General features: G+C 49.9%; 9 protein-coding genes across 9 annotated transcripts; 3 read left to right on the top strand and 6 right to left on the bottom strand.

Moving 5' to 3' along the window:
* Positions 1 to 482: 482 nt before the first annotated feature.
* N7529_005000 (uncharacterized protein) lies at positions 483 to 1,340 on the bottom strand (the record flags this gene model as incomplete). The annotated part of the gene is given in 3 exon segments (XM_057240527.1): positions 483 to 836; positions 854 to 1,170; positions 1,223 to 1,340. 3 exon segments carry the CDS (start codon positions 1,338 to 1,340, stop codon positions 483 to 485), a joined length of 789 nt encoding a protein of 262 aa, XP_057099822.1.
* A 493-nt stretch (positions 1,341 to 1,833) lies between these two features.
* N7529_004999 (uncharacterized protein) lies at positions 1,834 to 2,169 on the top strand (the record flags this gene model as incomplete). Its single annotated transcript, XM_057240526.1, has 1 exon — positions 1,834 to 2,169. One exon carries the CDS (start codon positions 1,834 to 1,836, stop codon positions 2,167 to 2,169), a length of 336 nt encoding a protein of 111 aa, XP_057099821.1.
* Positions 2,170 to 3,952: 1,783 nt separating this feature from the next.
* Positions 3,953 to 4,786, top strand: N7529_004998 (nucleotide diphosphatase; the record flags this gene model as incomplete). The annotated part of the gene is made up of 1 exon (XM_057240525.1): positions 3,953 to 4,786. One exon carries the CDS (start codon positions 3,953 to 3,955, stop codon positions 4,784 to 4,786), a length of 834 nt encoding a protein of 277 aa, XP_057099820.1.
* A 490-nt stretch (positions 4,787 to 5,276) lies between these two features.
* Positions 5,277 to 6,247, bottom strand: N7529_004997 (CybS family protein; the record flags this gene model as incomplete). The annotated part of the gene is made up of 5 exons (XM_057240524.1): positions 5,277 to 5,442; positions 5,505 to 5,624; positions 5,738 to 5,804; positions 5,989 to 6,006; positions 6,106 to 6,247. 5 exons carry the CDS (start codon positions 6,245 to 6,247, stop codon positions 5,277 to 5,279), a joined length of 513 nt encoding a protein of 170 aa, XP_057099819.1.
* Positions 6,248 to 6,689: 442 nt separating this feature from the next.
* Positions 6,690 to 7,718, bottom strand: N7529_004996 (MDR family NADP-dependent oxidoreductase; the record flags this gene model as incomplete). The annotated part of the gene is made up of 1 exon (XM_057240523.1): positions 6,690 to 7,718. The coding sequence occupies one exon, from the start codon at positions 7,716 to 7,718 to the stop codon at positions 6,690 to 6,692; it is 1,029 nt and encodes a 342-aa protein (XP_057099818.1).
* An 887-nt stretch (positions 7,719 to 8,605) lies between these two features.
* N7529_004995 (NAD(P)/FAD-dependent oxidoreductase) lies at positions 8,606 to 9,778 on the bottom strand (the record flags this gene model as incomplete). Its single annotated transcript, XM_057240522.1, has 1 exon — positions 8,606 to 9,778. The coding sequence occupies one exon, from the start codon at positions 9,776 to 9,778 to the stop codon at positions 8,606 to 8,608; it is 1,173 nt and encodes a 390-aa protein (XP_057099817.1).
* Positions 9,779 to 10,978: 1,200 nt separating this feature from the next.
* Positions 10,979 to 13,103, top strand: helA (putative DEAD box RNA helicase HelA; the record flags this gene model as incomplete). The annotated part of the gene is made up of 3 exons (XM_057240521.1): positions 10,979 to 11,346; positions 11,406 to 12,796; positions 12,847 to 13,103. 3 exons carry the CDS (start codon positions 10,979 to 10,981, stop codon positions 13,101 to 13,103), a joined length of 2,016 nt encoding a protein of 671 aa, XP_057099816.1.
* Positions 13,104 to 13,689: 586 nt separating this feature from the next.
* adB (adenylosuccinate synthase ADE12) lies at positions 13,690 to 15,237 on the bottom strand (the record flags this gene model as incomplete). Its single annotated transcript, XM_057240520.1, has 4 exons — positions 13,690 to 14,400; positions 14,523 to 14,974; positions 15,078 to 15,146; positions 15,198 to 15,237. 4 exons carry the CDS (start codon positions 15,235 to 15,237, stop codon positions 13,690 to 13,692), a joined length of 1,272 nt encoding a protein of 423 aa, XP_057099815.1.
* A 1,036-nt stretch (positions 15,238 to 16,273) lies between these two features.
* On the bottom strand, positions 16,274 to 19,259 carry N7529_004992 (uncharacterized protein; the record flags this gene model as incomplete). The annotated part of the gene is made up of 3 exons (XM_057240519.1): positions 16,274 to 17,681; positions 17,738 to 19,103; positions 19,163 to 19,259. The coding sequence occupies 3 exons, from the start codon at positions 19,257 to 19,259 to the stop codon at positions 16,274 to 16,276; spliced, it is 2,871 nt and encodes a 956-aa protein (XP_057099814.1).
* Positions 19,260 to 19,299: the final 40 nt, after the last annotated feature.

Here is a 19,299-nt window from a genome sequence, read left to right as displayed (position 1 = left end):
ATAAGCGCGATGATCTTGGGGGGGGGGGGCGCCTGGCCCGCACTTGGCCCAATCGGGTATGCTTTGCGACCCAAAGCTTCAACGTTGTGGATCTTCTTCTCGTATAAGCCTCACTTCTTCCATTTTGTATACTTCATTTCGAAAATATACAAGGAAAATACACAAAGATCCATGGATCAAATATGCTTGGTTGTGGCTCTTTATTTATTAAAAGGGTAAAATTGTCCTCGACTTTAGCAATAACGACTATCATCCGATGGATGCTTGAACCACATCAATAGTACATTTTGACTAACTACATGAGTATAACTATATATATACATATGTATATATCTACTTGTTATACTGTCGCATGGAACGCCTGGACATTGTCAATTTTTCAAGGTGCACATCTCAGATTAGGAAAGAAAAGCTACGACATGATTTTTGAGGTGTATTAAGTATCAGCGGCCACAAACAAATACTCAAAGGCATGCAGAAAATCACTCGACTCGTTTCGAAGGTGACTGGATCTCAGCATCAGCCCGAGTCACACGTTTTCTCTTGGCCCTCGAACGCCCGCTCGAGTCCGAGTCCTGTTGCACAATTCCACCAGTTCCGTCATCATGCCATTCACTGAACTCCCACTGTATCGAGGTAGATTGGTCGTCACTGATTCCCATACCGCGTCGTGAACGCATCAAGCGACCCAAGCGGCTGCCTTCCATCATCTCTTCAAACCAAGGAATTCCCCCGGTTCTACCACGCTGCAAGCTCGTTGAGATATCCGGGAAACTCGTTGAATCCTCGAAAGAAGGAATGATAACCGAAGATGAAGTAGTCTGCGCGGGTGCCCGCTCCGAGAGTGAAACACCGGCACGGGGGCTTCTTCGTCGTCGAAGTCTTCGGGAAGTAGACCGAGATCATCCAATGCCCGCTGGTCTTCTATCAGAAGACTGCCGATTGAAATAGACATGAATTCAGATTCGTGGAGGGGTTCTTCGGTCCAGAATGTCAATGGTGTACCGCAGAAACCACAAAAGATACGCTGGGTCTGTGGTGCATGGCGGGGTGAGAAGCTGCGGCGGATAGAAGAGTGTGATTCGCCCTCAAAGAAGGAGCGAGTGGAGGATTGGTACCAATCAAGAGGCACGCGTAGCCATGCTGAGATTGGAGTGCCGTGAAATCGACCTATGATTGATATTAGTCGGGAGATCGACAAGCTTGGTTTGGGTTTACTCACGGTTATCTCGGCTGCTGTCAAAATACACCTCGGCATGGTCTGTCACATCTTCCGGAATATTGATCTGGTATTCATTGCGGCCACAAGAGCATGAGCCGCGTAGTGGCTCGAAGGCCATGGTGGTACGAAGAAATACGGTGGCGCCGGATGGCCGTGTTATAGATGTGCTCAGGATAGCTAAGCGAGCAGACAAGGTGTTCGTCTGGTAGAATTCTTGATCGATGAGTCGATGGTTCGTGGGTATTTGAGAGTAGGAATTGATTTCCACGCAAGAACAAAAGATACGAAGTGAAAGAAAAAGAAAAGCCAGGCGTGTTCTGTGGACCCTCTCTATGACGTTTAAGGTGTGCCAAGTCCCGAGTTTCCGGCCACACTTTTACTCCGCAATGGCTTATCGTTCTTTATCGCTTTCCGCTTTCCCTTGTCTCTCTTGCTCCTCTCTTTCGCATTCCCCCATTTTCGATTGACTACATATTCCTCGTCTATAGCCTCATCGCATATAAACAACAGGGATAAGCACATAACGAATTATACGAACCTCGAATCCATACCCTCGGCGCATCTCTACGTTTCCAGCTCCTCTCAAAATCCTCCAGTCACCGAACGCCACGATGAATCCAGAAGATGAGCATGACCGGTCATCCTCCACACCGAATGGTACATCCAAGCAAGGATCTGCCCAAGACAAGGACAAGCCTCGTCTGACCGACCAAGAAAAGAAGAGCAACCACATTGCCTCAGAGCAAAAGCGGCGCGCGGCCATTCGCGAAGGCTTCGATCGCCTGACAGAACTGGTGCCTGGCTTGGAGGGCCAGGGCCGGAGTGAGAGCATTGTGCTACAAAAGACGGTGGACTTTATCCATGTGAAGCTGCAAGAGCGCCACGATCTCATTGCAGAGATTGAAAGCAAAGGAGGCCGCGTGGACGACTCTTTCCGTCCAACATGATTTTACTCCCCTTGGGCCTCAAAAAAATACCATTTGAGTCACTATACTATTGCCTCTGACACTTCCCGCTGGCGGATCTGGGGTGTTGGAGTTGCATGCATTTGCCGAGGTCCGGGGGGTCCGGGGCCCTTTCTTAATTTATGGACCACATGGTTCCATATTTCCTTTACTCGTGCAACGAATTTCTTTTCCTTCGCTTATCATTATTCACCGCTGTATTACGAATGAACTGTTGAAAATGATCAACTGCGGGGATTTCCTTCTTGTCCGGTATATCATGTCTTCATATCTCCTTGTCTGATTTGATGCCAATGACACCTTGCTGAGCATTCACTGGACTCAACGGCAATCAATCCACTGCGACAAGTTTGTATTTCTTTCTATACCTAGGTCCTCTTGTGTCTATTGTACATTGATCTCTTTTTTTCTCTCTCTCTCATCTTGTTTGTTTCTGTTGAGCACCAGAATGTATATGGTCATGGTTGTTGCTGCGAAGCAACTGGGGCGTTTTTAACACCGAATAATTTGAGAATTGAGTTCTATCCTTTGAATAAGCCATCTCATTTTTGGGAACTCCAACTCGGAACAATTTGAGTCCCGAGGCCCGTACTTCACTTCACGTGTACGGAGATTAACGCGGATCTGCCACAATCAAGTCCGCTTCCACAATTAGCTCGTAGATGGAAAACTTCACTATAGGCCTGTAGACTTCACGGACTTATTATAACTAGGTCATCTTATATCTAATCAGCTGTCTTTTGAAAGTCATTCGAGGAATTCTAGCAACCACTATTTTCTAGAGTTATAGCTATTATTAAGGACTTGACAAGAATCAGAACTAGCTTGTATCAAAGGTGCTCCGCTGCAACGACATAAAGATATTAGCTAGTCGCTAGTTATATATTCACGGTTGAAGGATGTCAGGATTATCCTTAGAGAATGTGTTCAACAAATAAGTAGGCTAGAACAATGAAGCATATAAAATTCTGTGTTTTGCATTGCAAGATCCGACCCTGATCATACAACTCCCAAATTCTGGCAAGCTCAAAAATAGATTTCGCCAAGAAACCTCTGCCCTGAACAGAATATCCCTAAGATAAAGCTGAGGAAGCATCGACTTTCTGAGATCTGTGGCCTGAAAGTGCAATCTACTTGGCCATCCACTCCTACTGGGCATCAAAGAATGCCTCATGATAAGGATTGCGGGCTCTTACTAGGCCAATCTTCTAAAGTGAACGCACACTCACCAAAAATTAAGATAAAACTAAACCAAGGCTTTGTTTAGGCTAGCTTTCGCGTAGCCTCTGGTATGAAGTGCGTATTCAGCATGAGGAACAGTCCATTCAAAACTGAAGAGATGAGGATGCAGCGGGTTAGCATTTCTATTTATACGCGCATACCGCCAGCTGTGATATTTGGGTTGATCAAGCCGTTTTAGATATTAATCCTATCCTTGTATCCCTAATCATCCTACTCAAGAGCTTTGCCGAAAATTTTTGGATCGCGATGGGTCTAGAATCGATGCAAGTTTAATGGAAACATCTTGTGAACTGACAATAGTATTGGGAATATGGAGGTGAGAAAATTTACCACAATCTTTGTCAATAGGCCTTTCATTGCTAAAGGCAGGTTTGTCACGCTCCCAGAGATGCCTCCGGCAGAAACCAGTGGGGGGCCGCGTAGCCCGATCTGAAGGCTTAACGCACCCATCTCTTCAAGCCCCGCATCGCATCCATCCTACAACACCCAGAGCAAAAACCAGACAAGATTAAAACCACCCACCATGTCAGAATCCAAAGAAGCCCTTCTCTCACACATGGAAGACCCCAACAACCGCGAAACCACCCCTCCCCCAGCCTATGACCCTCCAACCAAGCTAAACCGCGGCGCACCTCTCCCACGCCCACCACCTCTCAACCTGCCGGTACTGAACAGCCTCCGCAGCCGACGAGTAATCCTCGCCTCCCAATCCCCGCGCCGCAAACAGATAATGTCATTTCTGGGCCTCGCAAACCTAGAAATCATCCCCTCAAACGCTGCCGAAGACCTACCGAAGAGCCTCGGCGCCTTCGAATACGTGCTAGCAACAGCAACGAAAAAAGCCCAAGCAGTCTATGAGCAAGAAATCAACAACGAAACGCTCGGCGAGCCGGCCCTCATCCTGGCCGCTGATACCGTCGTCGTGGATCCCTCAACAGGAATAATCCTCGAAAAGCCCCGCTCAGAAGCTCACCACATAGCCATGCTGCGTTCTTTGCGCGACGCGCGCAATCACAAGGTTTATACTGCGCTTGTGGCTATGGCGCCATTGGCTAGTGCGCGGGACCCGGGGTATGCTATTGAGACGACGGTTGAGGAGACGGCGGTGCGGTTCGATGGCGAGGTCACCGATGAGTTGATTCTGGCTTATGTGCGGACGCGCGAGGGTGCGGATAAGGCTGGAGGGTATGGGCTGCAGGGGCTTGGGAGTATTCTCGTTGAGAAGATTGATGGCAGTTATGACAATGTCATTGGGTTGCCGCTCAAGGCGACGTTGAAACTTATTGAGAATGTGATGGCGAAGGCTGACGATGACGAGGGGCTGCTCTCGGATGATGAGGATGAGGACATAGAGTAAAAGTTGCATGAATGGTGTTATGATTGAAGAGGGTGGGTCTACATATCCGGTCTCATTTTGTTAGCCCTGATTTTATATTTGATGTTGCATGATCGCTTTTATGGAAGCTAAAACTATGGAGTTGGAACTAGATAGAGTCTGCTATTCAGCATGTAGCAAATCAATGCAGGCAATGTTTGCATTGTGCCGCGCCTGATATGCTACGCATAAGCCATACAAAAAACACAGCTAGTTATAGATCTACAGTACTTGTAAGATACACCAAGCCAAGCAATAAATTATCTTGTCGTACAAGGGTTATATTCCGTATTTTTCTATGGCTCAGAAACAACCTCGAGCAGGAATCTGGCACGAATAGATTCGGCAGAAAGACAAATGGAAAAAAAGAGTATCAACATATACAATGGCGGAACAGAACGCCTGGATAATCCAGAACCAACAGGTCAAAAAAGGAAAATAGAAAGACAACATGTCTGAAAAGAACAATACTCTATGCGGTCCAGATACGGCGCAGAGCTTCGGTGATACCGACGTCGTTGGTCTCGAACTCGTACAGGCCAACGGCGGTGGTGAGAGTGAAGGCACGCAGGAGCCAGTTGCAAGTGGCGCGGAACTTGGGCACACGCGAGGGAGGGAAGTAGTCGACAATACCAGCCCTAGTAGATGTTAGAATGCGGCCGGTTGGAGATCTGGGGTAATTTGTGCGGGGAGGCCTTACTGGAATCCGATGTGAGAGTGGGCGACAATCAAAGTGCACAGGATGGCGTCCATGACGGGGTTGAGGGAGCCAGCGGCGAAGGGAGCGATGGTGAGGGGAACGAGGCCGACGCTGACCAGTCTGTTATAGGGATTAGTAACTTTTTCTTTCTTCGGCCATCTCGGGGCGGTCGGAAAGGGTGGTAGTCTTGGAATTGTTCCGCGCGTCCTTCCGCGCAGAGGAACGATACGAACCTCTCAAAAGTCCAGTGGTAGCTGCCCTCAGCGGGGTGGGGTTCAGGGACGGCGACAGGGTCGTTCACTATTGGATTGGTTAATATTGAAGACCTGATGAAGCTGCGGGTTCACGATTTGACGAAGCATTGTTCGAGCTGAGGGAACTGTGGAGATTTTTTATATCCATAGATTGCCGGGGGGCTTTGTGCTCATTGCAATCGACAAAAAAAGGATCGTATTGGGAGAGGGATAGCGCGGAAATCACATACTGGTTCCCTCGACGGACTCTGCACAAGAATTACGTTAGCAAAACTTTCCTAACAGCGCCGAGAATTTCGCTCCGTTTCAAATATTGCAGTATTCCAACTGGAAGGGTCTCAACTTACGAGGCAGAGGAGGCAGGATCTGCTTCTTCGCGGAGGCGTGGAAAGCGACAATCTGCGACACGCCGACATTCTTCTGACAGAAGGACGACCGGGGGGCCGCAAGAGTCTGCCGTAGCAGGGAAGAGCGCACGAATGAAGCCATTGTGAGGGGAGAGTATGGTCGTAAAGAAACAGAAACGCCGTGAACACAAACGGATGAAGTTGGAGACCTCGGGAGTCCGACTCGGTATGTCATCCTATTACGGGTCAGGTGATTGGTCGACGTGCCTCCGCCCAGCCGAAATTGGCCGATGCGAGAAACATTTAGCCCTGCCAGCTACTGATTTTCAACTCTGATGTTCATCACTTATTTGTTCCTATTTGTTCGTATCTGTTTATTTTGACATGTTCCTTAATTTTGATGCTCATACGTTTGTGTTATAGTTGCATTTTATCTTTGATTTGCTATTTTGAGTGATGGCCTATCTGATTCCTACATACTGTAGGGATCCTAACCGAGGTATTGCATACCAATTCACTTCCAATGTTTAAACAAAAAGTCATTACGCGAAACAGCTCATTATTTCATCAGTCTCATGAAGCGCTTAGAACTTCAGGACGGCCTTGCCCATGTTCTTGCCGTGGAAGATACCGACCAGGCCCTCGGCAGCGTTGTCGATGCCGACAGTCTCGTGGATGAGCACCTTGAAGGAGCCATCCTTGATCCACTTCTGCAGATTCTCCTGGTGCTCCTTGGTGTAGGCATCACCCATGCCCTTGTCACCGACGATGAAGCCGCGCATGTCAATACGCTTGACAAGGACGTTGTGAATGTTCTTGATGGGGTAGGGGGCAGAGTTGTATTGGGAGATGAGACCGCAGACGACAATGCGGCCGAAGTTGTTAAGAGCATCGAGAGCAGCCTCGAGGTGCTCGCCACCGACGTTCTCGTAGTAGATGTCAATGCCCTCGGGGGCGAGGCGGGCAAGCGCGGCAGCAGGCTTCTCGGTCTTGTAGTTGAAGCCCTCAAATCCGAGGGTCTCGGTGATGTACTTGAGCTTCTCGTCGGAGCCGACGGAACCAATGACGCGCAGACCCTCGTGCTTGGCGAGCTGGCCGACCAGCTGGCCGACGGCACCGCTGGCAGCGGAAACGAAAATGGTCTCACCCTTCTTAGGCTTGCCGATCTCGTACAGGGAGGAGTAGGCAGTCAGACCGGGCATGCCAAGAGGTCCGAGGAAGACACGGATGTCCTCAAGGCCAAGAGGGTTCTCAAGCTTGCGGATGCGGACCAGCTCCTGCTCAGCGACAGCAACATACTCCTGGACTGCGACGTGACCGATGATCAAGTCACCTTCCTTGTAGTTGGCGTTGTTGGAGCGGACGATCTTGCCGACGGTAGCGCTCTCAATGGGCTTGTTGAGTTCGAAGGCGGGGGCGTAGGACTTGACCTCAGCAGGGCGCATGCGGCCGCGCATGTAAGGGTCAAAGCTGGTGTAGAGAGATTGGAGAACAACACCATTGTCGGGTGCGGCAACGTTGGCGTCATAGGCAGCGGCCTCAACGGCCAAGTCCTGACCGGGGGCGGGGTATCCCTGGGGGATCTTCTTGAAGATGAGAGCCTTGTTGGACATGTTGAATATGAATAGAAGTAAGTTTTATTGGCAAAGGGAATTATTTGTTACGTGAAAGTACGGGAGGAGCAAGCTCTTTTTATATGACGATTAGAGCTCTCTAAACAAGCGGGGCGGACATCCGAGGAACAATGCAAAAAACTCATTTTTCCCTTTTTTCTTCTTCAATTAGAAAGCAACCGATGGATCTCGGAGAAGCTTCTCGAGAAAGGTTATGTTCTTCAGAAAGGGTTGAATGGACTCCACTTTCTATAGTTTCTATTTTATTCCAGAGTTGCTAATCTAGACCTATGTTCTGACCTGCATAATTTAGATTGTGCAGCTAATACTCATATTCGTGGCTTTCAATGTACCGATCTCATAGAAGAAGATCCGGTCCAATGGTTTCATAACTGTGGCAACGGATCAGGTTTAGAAAACAGTGGGGACCGGATGAATTGAAGACAGCTCAGGCCGACGGGGATCCCCATTCTAGGTAAGAGGACCGCCCACCCCTCGGCAGATCGCAAAAATGGTGGGAGAATTTGTTGATTGATGCATAATGTGCAACGTAGTACTATGATTGTTAAGCACGGAGGTATTTACCGTTTCGGGTCAGAGCGGGCCGCAGAGTTATAGATCTCGATTGGACCGAGGTTTAACTGGTATATTCCTCATTCTTCGTTGGGTACAATATGTATAATCCTTAATACATAATATATCTATCTAACTATATATTACAAAGTCCCTGACGTTTCGCAATGAAGTCATAAGGTCGCAACCTCCATCCTGGAAGCATTATGCATTACATATGTATGTAGTCATCGCCGGAAAAGGGCAGCATTCTAAGTCAACCCAGAAAAAAGACATCGCAAAAATTTAAATCTCATCCCTTCTTCCAATGACCTTTAGGCCTTGCCAGCAAGTGCGGATACTGCCTTGTCAATGAAGTAGTGCTTTCCCTTGATGATCTTAACCATGAAGCTGAAAGGCACAAACCCAAAGACCTGACCCGTGCCACCAGTTTCACCAACAGGTACCACCATCATAATGCTGTCGCCTTGGTTGTATGACTTGATCGACGCCCCGCCTACAATCTCGGCTTTGAGATTGGCTGCGGCCACTTGTGCTTGTTCCACGGCCTTGAAACTGAGACGCATCGAGTTATTGGTGATGTCGCCAGCAGCAAAGATGGGCAGTGCTGATCCATCAGTTGATTGGACACGCATCTCCTTGTTCACAGTCACCCAGCCGTCCTTGTCAAGGAGGTGAGCCGGAATAAAGCTGTTGTTGGGGGTGACACCAGTTGTAGGGATATAGAGATCCGCTGAAAGCTTGTCCCCGCCTTCCAGGCTGACGGTCCAACTGGAGCTATCATCCGCTGGAGTCTCTACACGCACAACTCGCTTGGAAGTCACGACCTTGACGTTCTTGTGCTCGAGCATCTTGCGTGCTGCTGCGCTGGCGGATGATTTGAGCATCGGAAGCACACGCTCAGTCGCCGAGACGATGGTGATGGACACTTTGCCGGTATTTCCACTTCGCTCCACTGCTTCAGCAAGCTCACCCGCCAACTCAACACCGATGGGGCCAGCACCGCCAATGACGATCTCCTTTGCACCAGCGATGTGTCCCTGGGCAGCCTCAATCAGTTGCTCCATATCATTATGATTCGACTGTTTGAATGGGATAGAAGTGCCGGTGAGTGAGCCATTCGTGGCAGATGTTGTGCTACCCGATGCGATCACGAGGTAGTCATATGATAGGGTCTTGGCTTCACCCTCATTGGGCTTGACGGTGACTGTCTTGGCAGTAGTTTCGATGGCGGTAGCAGTTCCAGGAAGGAACTCGAAGGCGTCGGCGCGGTAGCTTGCAAATGCGTCCTTGATAGGGAGCAAATACTGCTCGGGGCGGAATGCAGTCGGCTTGGCGACGATGCGTGGGGCAGCGATATTCCAAAAGAAACTGGTTGAGGGGTTAATCAACGTCACCTTCGCATCGGGCACATCACGAAGCACCGAGTGTGCAATATGAAGACCTGCAAAGGAGCCGCCAATGACCACTATATTGATAGGTGCCATGATGTGGAGATGGGTGGAGAACCTTAGAAGAGTTGGTTTGTTTGGGGAGGGACGGGAGGTTTTATATGTGCAGGATCTTCCTATCTCCGCGTTTATGCAGGGTTTGGTACAAGCCGTATATGTCACTTCGTAGGCTCCCAAAACTTTTCGCAAGGGTTTTGGTTGGTCAGCGAATTGTTCTATTTCTAATGCTGACTTTCTCAATATCGCTCAGGTGGCTTGCAGGGGCATACAGCTGACCATGGCCTAAGATAAGCTGACCATGGCCCAAAAATTAGTCAGCATTTTTTGGGCCATGCTCAACTTATCTTGGGCCATGCCCAGCTGGAACCCGGGCTTGGAGTATCATTTCATTTTGATAAAAAAGGCCGGGCTGTTTGGCATGTTTGCACTGTTTTATACGTTGCTACGGCAAGTTGATTTTCTGGCTCCAGTATCAAGATCTATATTATACATACATCATACGTACATATTGCAGTTATGGCTACACACTATGTGTATGTACATAGTACAGTAAATCCAGGAAGTGAGCTTGTTATCTAGTTGGAAGCTGGACAGGAATTTAGAATAACAATTGGCAAGACTATCTCTCATACATTATAATGAGCTTTACGCCTTGGTAATTTGCTACTTTGATCTCGGTACACGGGGAATACGATAGATTGATACCATTTTTTAATATTTCTACTATTGAATGCAAGATAAACCATAATCTCCATCAAGTCTCAAGACCTGTTTGTATATGATCTAGTTTGAATTTTGGACTTGTTTGCTCTGACTGGCTGATTATCTAATGAAACAGTTTGTGGCGTTTGAATAGTTTGATATGTTTGCTGAGCTGTTTGCCCCTACCGCGAAGAGACGGGTCACTTATGTAGTTACAAACAGAGCTTTAAGAATTTCATATTGTTGCCGAAACTAGTAGATGAGAAGAGACTTTCATCAGCAAGAAAAAAGTCCAAGTCCAGTTCAAGCAATCTACGTAGGAAAATAATTAGAATGTAACTATACATAGATCCTATTAGTTAGTGAACCAACAAGATACTCGCGGCCTGGGTTTGCAGGCCAACAGAATCTCCTTATCTATTGATAAGGGTCATGTGATTGTGATTATTTTTGCGCTCTCCTAGAACGCCCCAATTGCGTTTTACAACTTTTTTCATCCCCCTATCCATTTTTACCCATCAGCATTATTCAATAATGCTTGGTACAATTCGCCGATTCGGCATCACTAATGCGCTGCGCGCATCAGCGCCTCGCTCAATCTCAGCACGATTTGCTTCTCAACTGCCGAAATGGCAAGCTCCTTCAACTCTCTCATCTCTTTCTGCAACCAGATCGCTGCATTCCTCCTTCCCCAGACTATCTGCTGCTACTGCAGAGGCACCTGTTGAGGATGCCGAGATCTCCAAGCCTGAGAGATTCACAGAGTTCGCTGACTTGTTATCGAATGGACTCATTGACAAGTCTATCATCAAGAACATTGTTCAAGCGGATCGAATGAACCTCAAAACCATGACTGAGGTACAATCGCTCACTCTCAGTGAGATTGTCAAGGGCGATGATGTGTAAGTTTCTATCGATTAGACATTGAGATGAGTTCATTCACTAACGAAATTCTTTTCAGCCTCGCCCAGGCCAAAACAGGAACCGGAAAGACACTTGCCTTCCTTCTTCCTACTCTTCAAAATATTCTGAATGACCCGACCGTTGATGTGCGCCAAACCGGTCGCCGCCGTCCCAGAACTGCCGCTTCAGAAATCCGCGCCCTTATTATCTCTCCTACCCGCGAGCTCGCGGAACAAATCGCAGTCGAGGCTAGAAAGGTCGCCTTTGGCACCGGTCTTATCGTGCAAACCGCTGTTGGTGGCACCCAGAAGCGCCTCGGCCTGACTAAGATTCAAAATGAGGGCTGCCACCTACTCATCGGTACCCCTGGACGTCTCAAGGACATCCTCTCAGACCCTTGGACTGGTGTTTCTGCTCCTAAGTTGAACACTCTGATCCTCGATGAGGCAGATCGCCTTTTGGACCAAGGATTCTCTGCAGACATCGATGAGATCCAGACAATGCTCCCTAAGCCCACTGAAGTGGACCGCCAGACGCTCATGTTCTCAGCCACTGTCCCCAGAGAAGTCATGCAGATGGTTCGCCAGACCCTGAAGCCTGATTTCAAGCATGTCAATACCGTGCGCGAAGATGAGGTCCCCACACACGAACGGGTGCCCCAAAAGCTTGTATACCTGAACGGCCTCGAGAACGGACTACCTGCCGTTCTGGAGCTCGCCAAGAACCACCAAGCACGCCGGGACAACGGCGAGGAGCTGCGTCCTTTCAAGGCTATTGTCTATTTCAACTCCACTGCCGAGACTAAGATCTCCGCTGATGTTTTCAACAACATCCGTCGCAGTCGTGAATTCCGCCAGTCCTCCCTCAGTAACATGACCATGCTTGAAATCAACTCTCGTCTTACCCAGGCTGTCCGCACTCGCAGTGCAGACAATTTCCGCAGAGCTCGCGAGGGTATTCTATTCTCTTCCGATGTGACTGCCCGTGGTATGGATTTCCCTGATGTCACCCACGTAATCCAAGTGGGTGTCCCTCGTGACCGCGAGACCTACATTCACCGTCTCGGCCGCACAGCGCGTGCCGGCAAGGAGGGTGAGGGCTGGCTCCTGATTCACAAGGGTGAACAGGATGCCCTTCGCAGGCGCCTCGGTCGTCTTCCCATCGGAATCGATTCTACCTCCCTGTCCACTGCCAGCGCCGATATGTCGCAGGAACTCCCTAACAGCACCATCGCTGGCGAGACCGTGAACCAGCTGAAGGCAGCCTTCGTCGAAATTCCCCCTCTTGTCAAGATCCAGTCATACATGGGCCAACTCGGCACCACTACCACCAACTTCAGAGACAAGGCAGAGGCTATCCAGGCACTGAACAACATGTCCTTCAACGGTTATGGATTGAGCACTCCCCCTGAGATCAACCCCAGGGTGGCTCAGCTCATGGGTCTCAGGGGTATGACCGGCGTCAATACGGGGTCTGGCATGAGAGCCCCCGTGAGGGAGGTGACCGTGGTGGCTTCTCTCGTGGCGGTGACCGTGGTGGCTACTCTCGCCGTGGTGACCGTGGTGACCGCGGTGGCTTCTCTCGCGGAGGTGACCGCGGCGACCGCGGCGGCTTCTCTCGTGGAGGTGACCGTGGCGACCGCGGCGGCTACTCTCGTGGTGACCGTGCCCCCCGTCGTGCTCTCGATGGCTTCTCCCCTTCGCGCGGCCGTCGTGACTTCGGCGATGACGAAGGCGGCTCCTCCTTCCGTTTCTAAATGGGCTGAATTAGAGCCCAACTCTTTTCAGACATTTTGGCAACCGCATGTTCTTTTGTGCTCATGTGGAGGTCAGCGCTTTCCCTCCATGGGTCCAGATTCTTCTGGATTGAAAAAAGAACCAACGGTTCTCGCATAGGCCGGCGTTTTCCCATCTTTTTTGGCATGTACTCTATGTCCCCGGGTGCTTTGTGTTTTTAATCTAGACTTCTCTCCTCCTTCTCTTGTACTATGCGACTGTTCTGCGGGATTATTGTTTGGGCATGAAGTTCTGACGCATTTTTGATTCCATGTACAATATTATATTCAGTCATCTGCCTTTATTTTATCCAGAATTCAATGTTAATCCGACTTTGACGCACACATCTATATTTATACTATTCAGCCCATAAAACAGAAAACAGTTGAGTAACTATTGCCTCTAACCAAATCCATTTTCGAGACATCTAAATCGTGCATATGGGACAGAAAGAGAACCTTATATCACATACCTCAAGTATATCGCAATATGAACGAAGAAACAGTCACTTACTCGTGAGACCGATAAACCGAACGAAAACAAGAAAACCAATTAGTAGACATGCGCTTAGTCGCGGGCGATCATGTCTTCTCTAGCAGGTCCAGTACCGATCCACTTAACAGGGACACCACCGATCTCACGCTCAATGAACTCAATGTAAGCCTTAGCGTTAGGAGGCAGATCCTCATAACGCTTAGCACCCATCGTGTTGGACTTCCAGCCGGGCAGAGTAACATACTCGACCTGGATCTTCTCCACGACGTTAGGATCAGCAGGGAAAGTACCAGTGGTACGCTTTCCATCGGGCAAAATGTAAGCAACGCCAACCTTGATCTCGTCAAAGTCATCCAAAACATCAAGCTTGGTCAAGTTGAGAGCAGTGTAGTGGTTGATGGCGTGGGAGTAGCGGCACAGCACAAGGTCCAACCATCCACAGCGGCGGCGACGACCGGTGGTAACACCGAACTCACGACCAACCTGCTGCAGCTTATCGCCCTCGGCGTTGAGCTGCTCGCTGGGGAAGGGGCCGGAGCCCACGCGCGTCGTGTACGCCTTCACAACTCCGATGACGGACTTGATGCTTGTGGGGTTCAAAGCGAGCGCTTGCACGGCTCCACCAAGACCTGTTGATGATGAAGTCACGAAGGGGTATGTGCCGTGGTCCAAGTCGAGCATCAGGGCGTTGGCGCCCTCAACCAATGTGTTGGGAGAGTCCTTGTGCTCCTGCAGGAACTCGAGCTGGTCGACGATGTGGGGCTTCAGGAGGTTGCGGTATTCCTGGTGGACGTGTTAGTCATGTGTTTCGAGGTAACAAAACATTAGGGACCCCATTTTGAATGCTGTGCCATGGGCAGTTTGTTTTTGTAAATCCAACATGGATTTCCCTGAGTCATGCATACCTTGAACCGGGCAATCTCCTCCTCAACATCATATGCGAGCTCTCCGTAACGCTTACGGTAAGCGATATCAAGAGCACGCAGCTTGCGCTCGAAAGTGACCTCATCCAAGATCTCACCGACACGCACACCACGGCGCGCGGCCTTGTCACTGTAGCAGGGACCGATACCCTTGCCGGTGGTACCGACCTTGCGGCCACCGAGACCCTGCTCCTCAAGACCATCAACAACGGAATGGAGGTCGAAGCAGACGTGCGCACGGTCAGAGACGAAGATGCGCTGGGCAGCGCCCTTCAGGCCCTTGGACTCAATAGCGGCCAGCTCCTTGAAGAAGCTGGGGACGTGGAAAACGGTACCGGCACCGATGAGGTTGATGCATTTGGGGGAAACCAGACCGGAGGGCAGAATGTGAAAGTCGTAGGTGACGTTCTCGTGGACAATGGTGTGGCCGGCATCTGTATCCAATTAAAAAAAACGGGTTGGTCAGTCACAACTCTTGAACATATGGCCCAGTTCAAAACTCGGGTGCGAAGGGGATGCAGGGTGGGTATAACATACTGTGTCCACCAGCTGCACGACAGCAGAGAGTCGCCTGCTGCGACAGCATGTCTGTGATCTTTCCCTTGCCTGTTCATGGTCAGCGGCGGTGTCCGACGTCCCCGGGTCTTGTTCCCCAACCTTCATCTCCCCATTGACTGCCTAAAACGATGGAAACCATGATTGTACACTTGACAAGATAGTCTTCTTGATTACAAGAGTCAAGTTCGGTATTTGGCCGTGATCAATTGCTTTGGATGGTGGGGTATGTTCGAGTGCAAAAAGGAATATGTCTGGAGCCGATAGCGGGGCCAAGATCAGGTTTGCCGGTGTGAATTTTCCGGGGCGAATAACCACGCAAAAGTGCAGGAATTACAATTGATGATGGGATTCTGGTTGAATAAATACAGTCGAACCAAGATTAACAGCTTGAGCTATATTTTCATTCAGTGAGTCACAGCGATTCCCTCCCCGTGCTGTCACGGATTCGGCGGGGTGCGCGGGGCTAGTTGGCCTTGCAGCCTTGCAGCCTTATAGCCTTGTAGCCTGACGGCCTTGTCGCCTGAGACTTTGGGCTTGACACCTTAGGTGGCCAGGGTTAGGGCAAGATTTCTGTTCTGATAGTTTGATGAGATTAGAGTCATATGAAAGGCAAGGCAAGTTGTAAAATTTACAATGAAATCAACTACTAGATTATATTGGCTATATGCAGGATCTTTTTGCCGGTCTAGGGTATCAAAGGGCTTGCTAATTCTAAGGAAATTGACAAGAACAATTGAAGAAAGCAAAAAGAAAATATCAAGGCCGAGATGAATGGTTCTCTTACACAGATCCTGCAATTCAAATCTAACATGAAATAACTTCCAAAAGCCCAGTGACGATAATATTCTGGTATACAACATGAGATGTATCTATGGAAATGTGATCAAAACCCCGGGTATTCACAAAAACACCAAGTCAATTATGCATCCCAAACAAAAGAAAAATCAGAGAACAACAACAGCGTTAGAAGTGAGTGAATCTAAAACCCTCGAGTAAAAGAGAGGTCAGATCCTGCTACTTCATATGAAGCTGGATATGAAGCCCTACGAAACGCCAACCCAAGTAAATCAGCCGCACCGAACCATCACTGCTCTTCTTCGCGGTACCCATTGCACCATGAAGTCTTAACAACAGCAGGCCGACATGATTAATGCATTAAGACGAAGAGGGTGAGCCTAGGCGACTTTCCCTCCATTTCGAATCCACTCTCTTAATTTTCCAAGCTCAAGAATACATTCACGGTGCAACTCGGAAGCAACATCCCAATGCTTCCGCACTTGGATATCCTCCTCAACGCCACGAAGGTAGGCACTGAAGCCGCCCTTATTCGAATCAGGAATAAGAAACTCGTCGATGTCATCACTATCCTCGCGGATCTTCGTCTTGCCGTCAGTGCCGTTGCTTTCATCGTCGGGGCCTATTCTCAAACGCGTTGAGTCACCAACGGCACTGATCCAGCCTGGCGCGAGACCGGTCTCATTCGCGTGTTGACGTGCGTTGAAGTGCGTGAGCATGCGACGGTTGAATAAGTTCCATTCGTGCATGTATGCCCCCATTGCGGAGACGTACCAGTTCCATTTGTCGCGAGGCAGGACGGGCTTGGAGGAACCTGGGAATAAAATGGGATCGGGGGCCATGGGGCGTTTGGGGGGATTCGGGAGTTGGAGTTCTCGTGGTCGAATGTCGCGTTTTGTGGTTGTTTGTTGCTTGGCTTGGGAGTCGAATGGGAGAGTTGTGCGGAAATCCTCAAGGTTCTCGATGCCTCCACCGGTTGTATTGGCAAACGGAGCGGCATTGCGGAGGTTGTCTAGGTTAAAAAGAGCGGGTCTAGATGGTGAGTTTGGTGTGCTGTTTTCGGTTCGAGGAGGATGTCTGGGCTTCTTGGCTGGGGATTCCGGCGCAGCTTGAGAAGCCAAATCAGGATAGCTGCCACTGCCTGATCTGTCAAGTGAGACTTTGCCTGGGACAGGTGGTCCGCCTGGCGGAGTAGAGAGGTCTTCGTCGAGATCCATCTCCTCAACGTCAACATCCGGCGCTGCGTCTGCTCGCGGTGGTGGCCCAAGAGGGTTCTGCTCATCAAGTGTCGCATTGGCCTCATCCGCTTCGGTGGCAACACTTGCAGGCTGCGGCGCCCCCCGTACTTTGGTGCCAGCCCTGGGCTGTTTCTTAGGACTCCGGGGTGGCACCGAATTCGTTGCTTGCCGAGTTTTATCTGCCTCGGGAGCTGTCCAGGAGAGATTTCGAAGTTGCTCGGACCACGAATCTGCAGAGAACTTGGCTTGCGCAAAGGGAGTAGGTTGTTGTTGGGTTTTGGCGGAGTCGGAAGTTTGATATAATGGTGTAGGACCGAAGGGATTCGAGATTGGGGACCCAGCTCCGTTTCGCTGGGCTGCTCGTGCTCGGGTTTGTGAAGCGGGCGATTTTGGAAGTGAATCCTTGGCCGGCGAAACAGAGCCCATGAAATCGAACTGACTTAAATGATCGCGCCAATCATCCGCAGAAAACTTTTTATGCAAGTCACTTGTGCTGCTACGACCGAATGGAGTAGGCTGAGGTCGCCGTGTATTGATCCCATGCTCAACACTAGATTAATCTGTCAGCTGGGGTAACAAACCCCAATGGGGTTGAGCCATGCATACTTAAGAGAAGAGGAGGAGCCTGAAGAATCGGCCTGGTCCGGCCGAAACGAGCTTTTTGGGAAAGCTGCGCTATCCGAGGTATGTCCTTTAGGGTCGTTGCAGTCAGTATATTGGGTTTCAAAGTGGGAAGAAACCTGTGGTATCGGATAAAATCCGCAGGGAGGATGGGGTAGTGGTAGTAGGTAATCTGGAAAGACTGGCAGGTCGAAAACGAAGTCTGGGATGCCTGGTATCCCATGTTTAAGTCTGTAGGAAAAGAGGAGGTCCTCACCGTTTCTGGGTCCTTGTGTATGCTGGCGATGGAAGTCTGCAAACTTTTGTTCTGGCCGCAGTCGACTCTTCGGCACGGCCTTTGGTTTGGGCATATCCTCCTCCGATTCACTCGAGCTAGTGGAGTCATAGTTGGTGGGGTTCCGTCTCGCCTTGGGGCTGGCGCTACGGTGTCTTCCAGATCGGCCTGACGCAGGACTGGATGTATTGGCATTCACATTTGGACGAGTCGACCCTGATGGGGTTCGCAAAGTCTGGGAGCGACCTAATCCACTGCCTGAAACGAAGGTTTTCTCACCCCTGCCCGCTTGAGCGTATATCCTGCTGGATCGTTCAAACTCTGGGGTAAATTGATGTTGCTTAGAAGACAGCTCAGGCTCTGCGGGTTTCTTGGCCGTTGGCGGCGGAGCAGGCTCAAAGTATTGGCTGCTTGGTCGTTCGGTTCGACTGCTACTGCTATAGGCGGAAGTATTGCGGGCCATGGGCTCATCACCTCCAGCAGCGCCTGGCGCAAAGCCCTGCTTTTTCCTAGTGCTGTGAGCCTGCGCATTAGTATGGGCGTTTTGGAAAGCCTCAAAGGCGGATTTCGGCCGAGTGGACTGCGCAGAAGCTCCAAAAGGGTGACGTTGGGCCCCAGGACCTGGTGTGCTAGCTGAAGCACGACCAGTTGCAGGATCAAAGCCCTGCCATCCAGACTTATTTCCTCCTCTCATATTGGCAAATGCCGCGTAAGCATCGGCCCTTGTTTCCGCAGTGTCCTGGGACTTCCACTGCTGTGGACCGGCACGCGCATGGGATGCGTATCGTCGTGCACCAGCTGACGGTCCATTCGGTGGTGTTTTCGCATATTGTGGTTTGGCCGATGGTGTGGGAGTAGCTGCAGGGCGAGGCGGATAACTGGGTGGTTGTGATTTGCGCTGGGTATTCGCTCTGGATGGTACATAATTCTTGCCGTATCCTGCGCGCAAACGTTCGGTGTCGTACTTAATCCGCTCTTTAGGGTCACTGAGGATTTCGTTGGCAGCCTGGATGGCCTGGAATTTGGCGTTGAACTCGGCTTCTCTTCCTGGGTTTCTGTCCGGGTGGTACAAAAGTGCTTTTTCACTGGTTAGTGATGTCTTCGGTCTTTCAGTCTTAGGTTTATTTAGAGCTCACCCAGTTTCCTGAATTGTCTTTTAATATCCTCGGCATCTGCGCTGGGTGAGAGCCCCAGGTCCGCATAATAATCACTTCGTACGTCTGATTTGACCATTTTGATCTTGCGGTTCCCGAAAGCTTATGCGGACTTTTTG

Source organism: Penicillium soppii, assembly GCF_028829465.1.
Source record: "Penicillium soppii strain IBT 18220 chromosome Unknown utg000004l, whole genome shotgun sequence".
In the NCBI taxonomy this organism is placed as follows: domain Eukaryota; kingdom Fungi; phylum Ascomycota; class Eurotiomycetes; order Eurotiales; family Aspergillaceae; genus Penicillium; species Penicillium soppii.
This window is presented reverse-complemented; position numbering and strand designations above follow the sequence as displayed.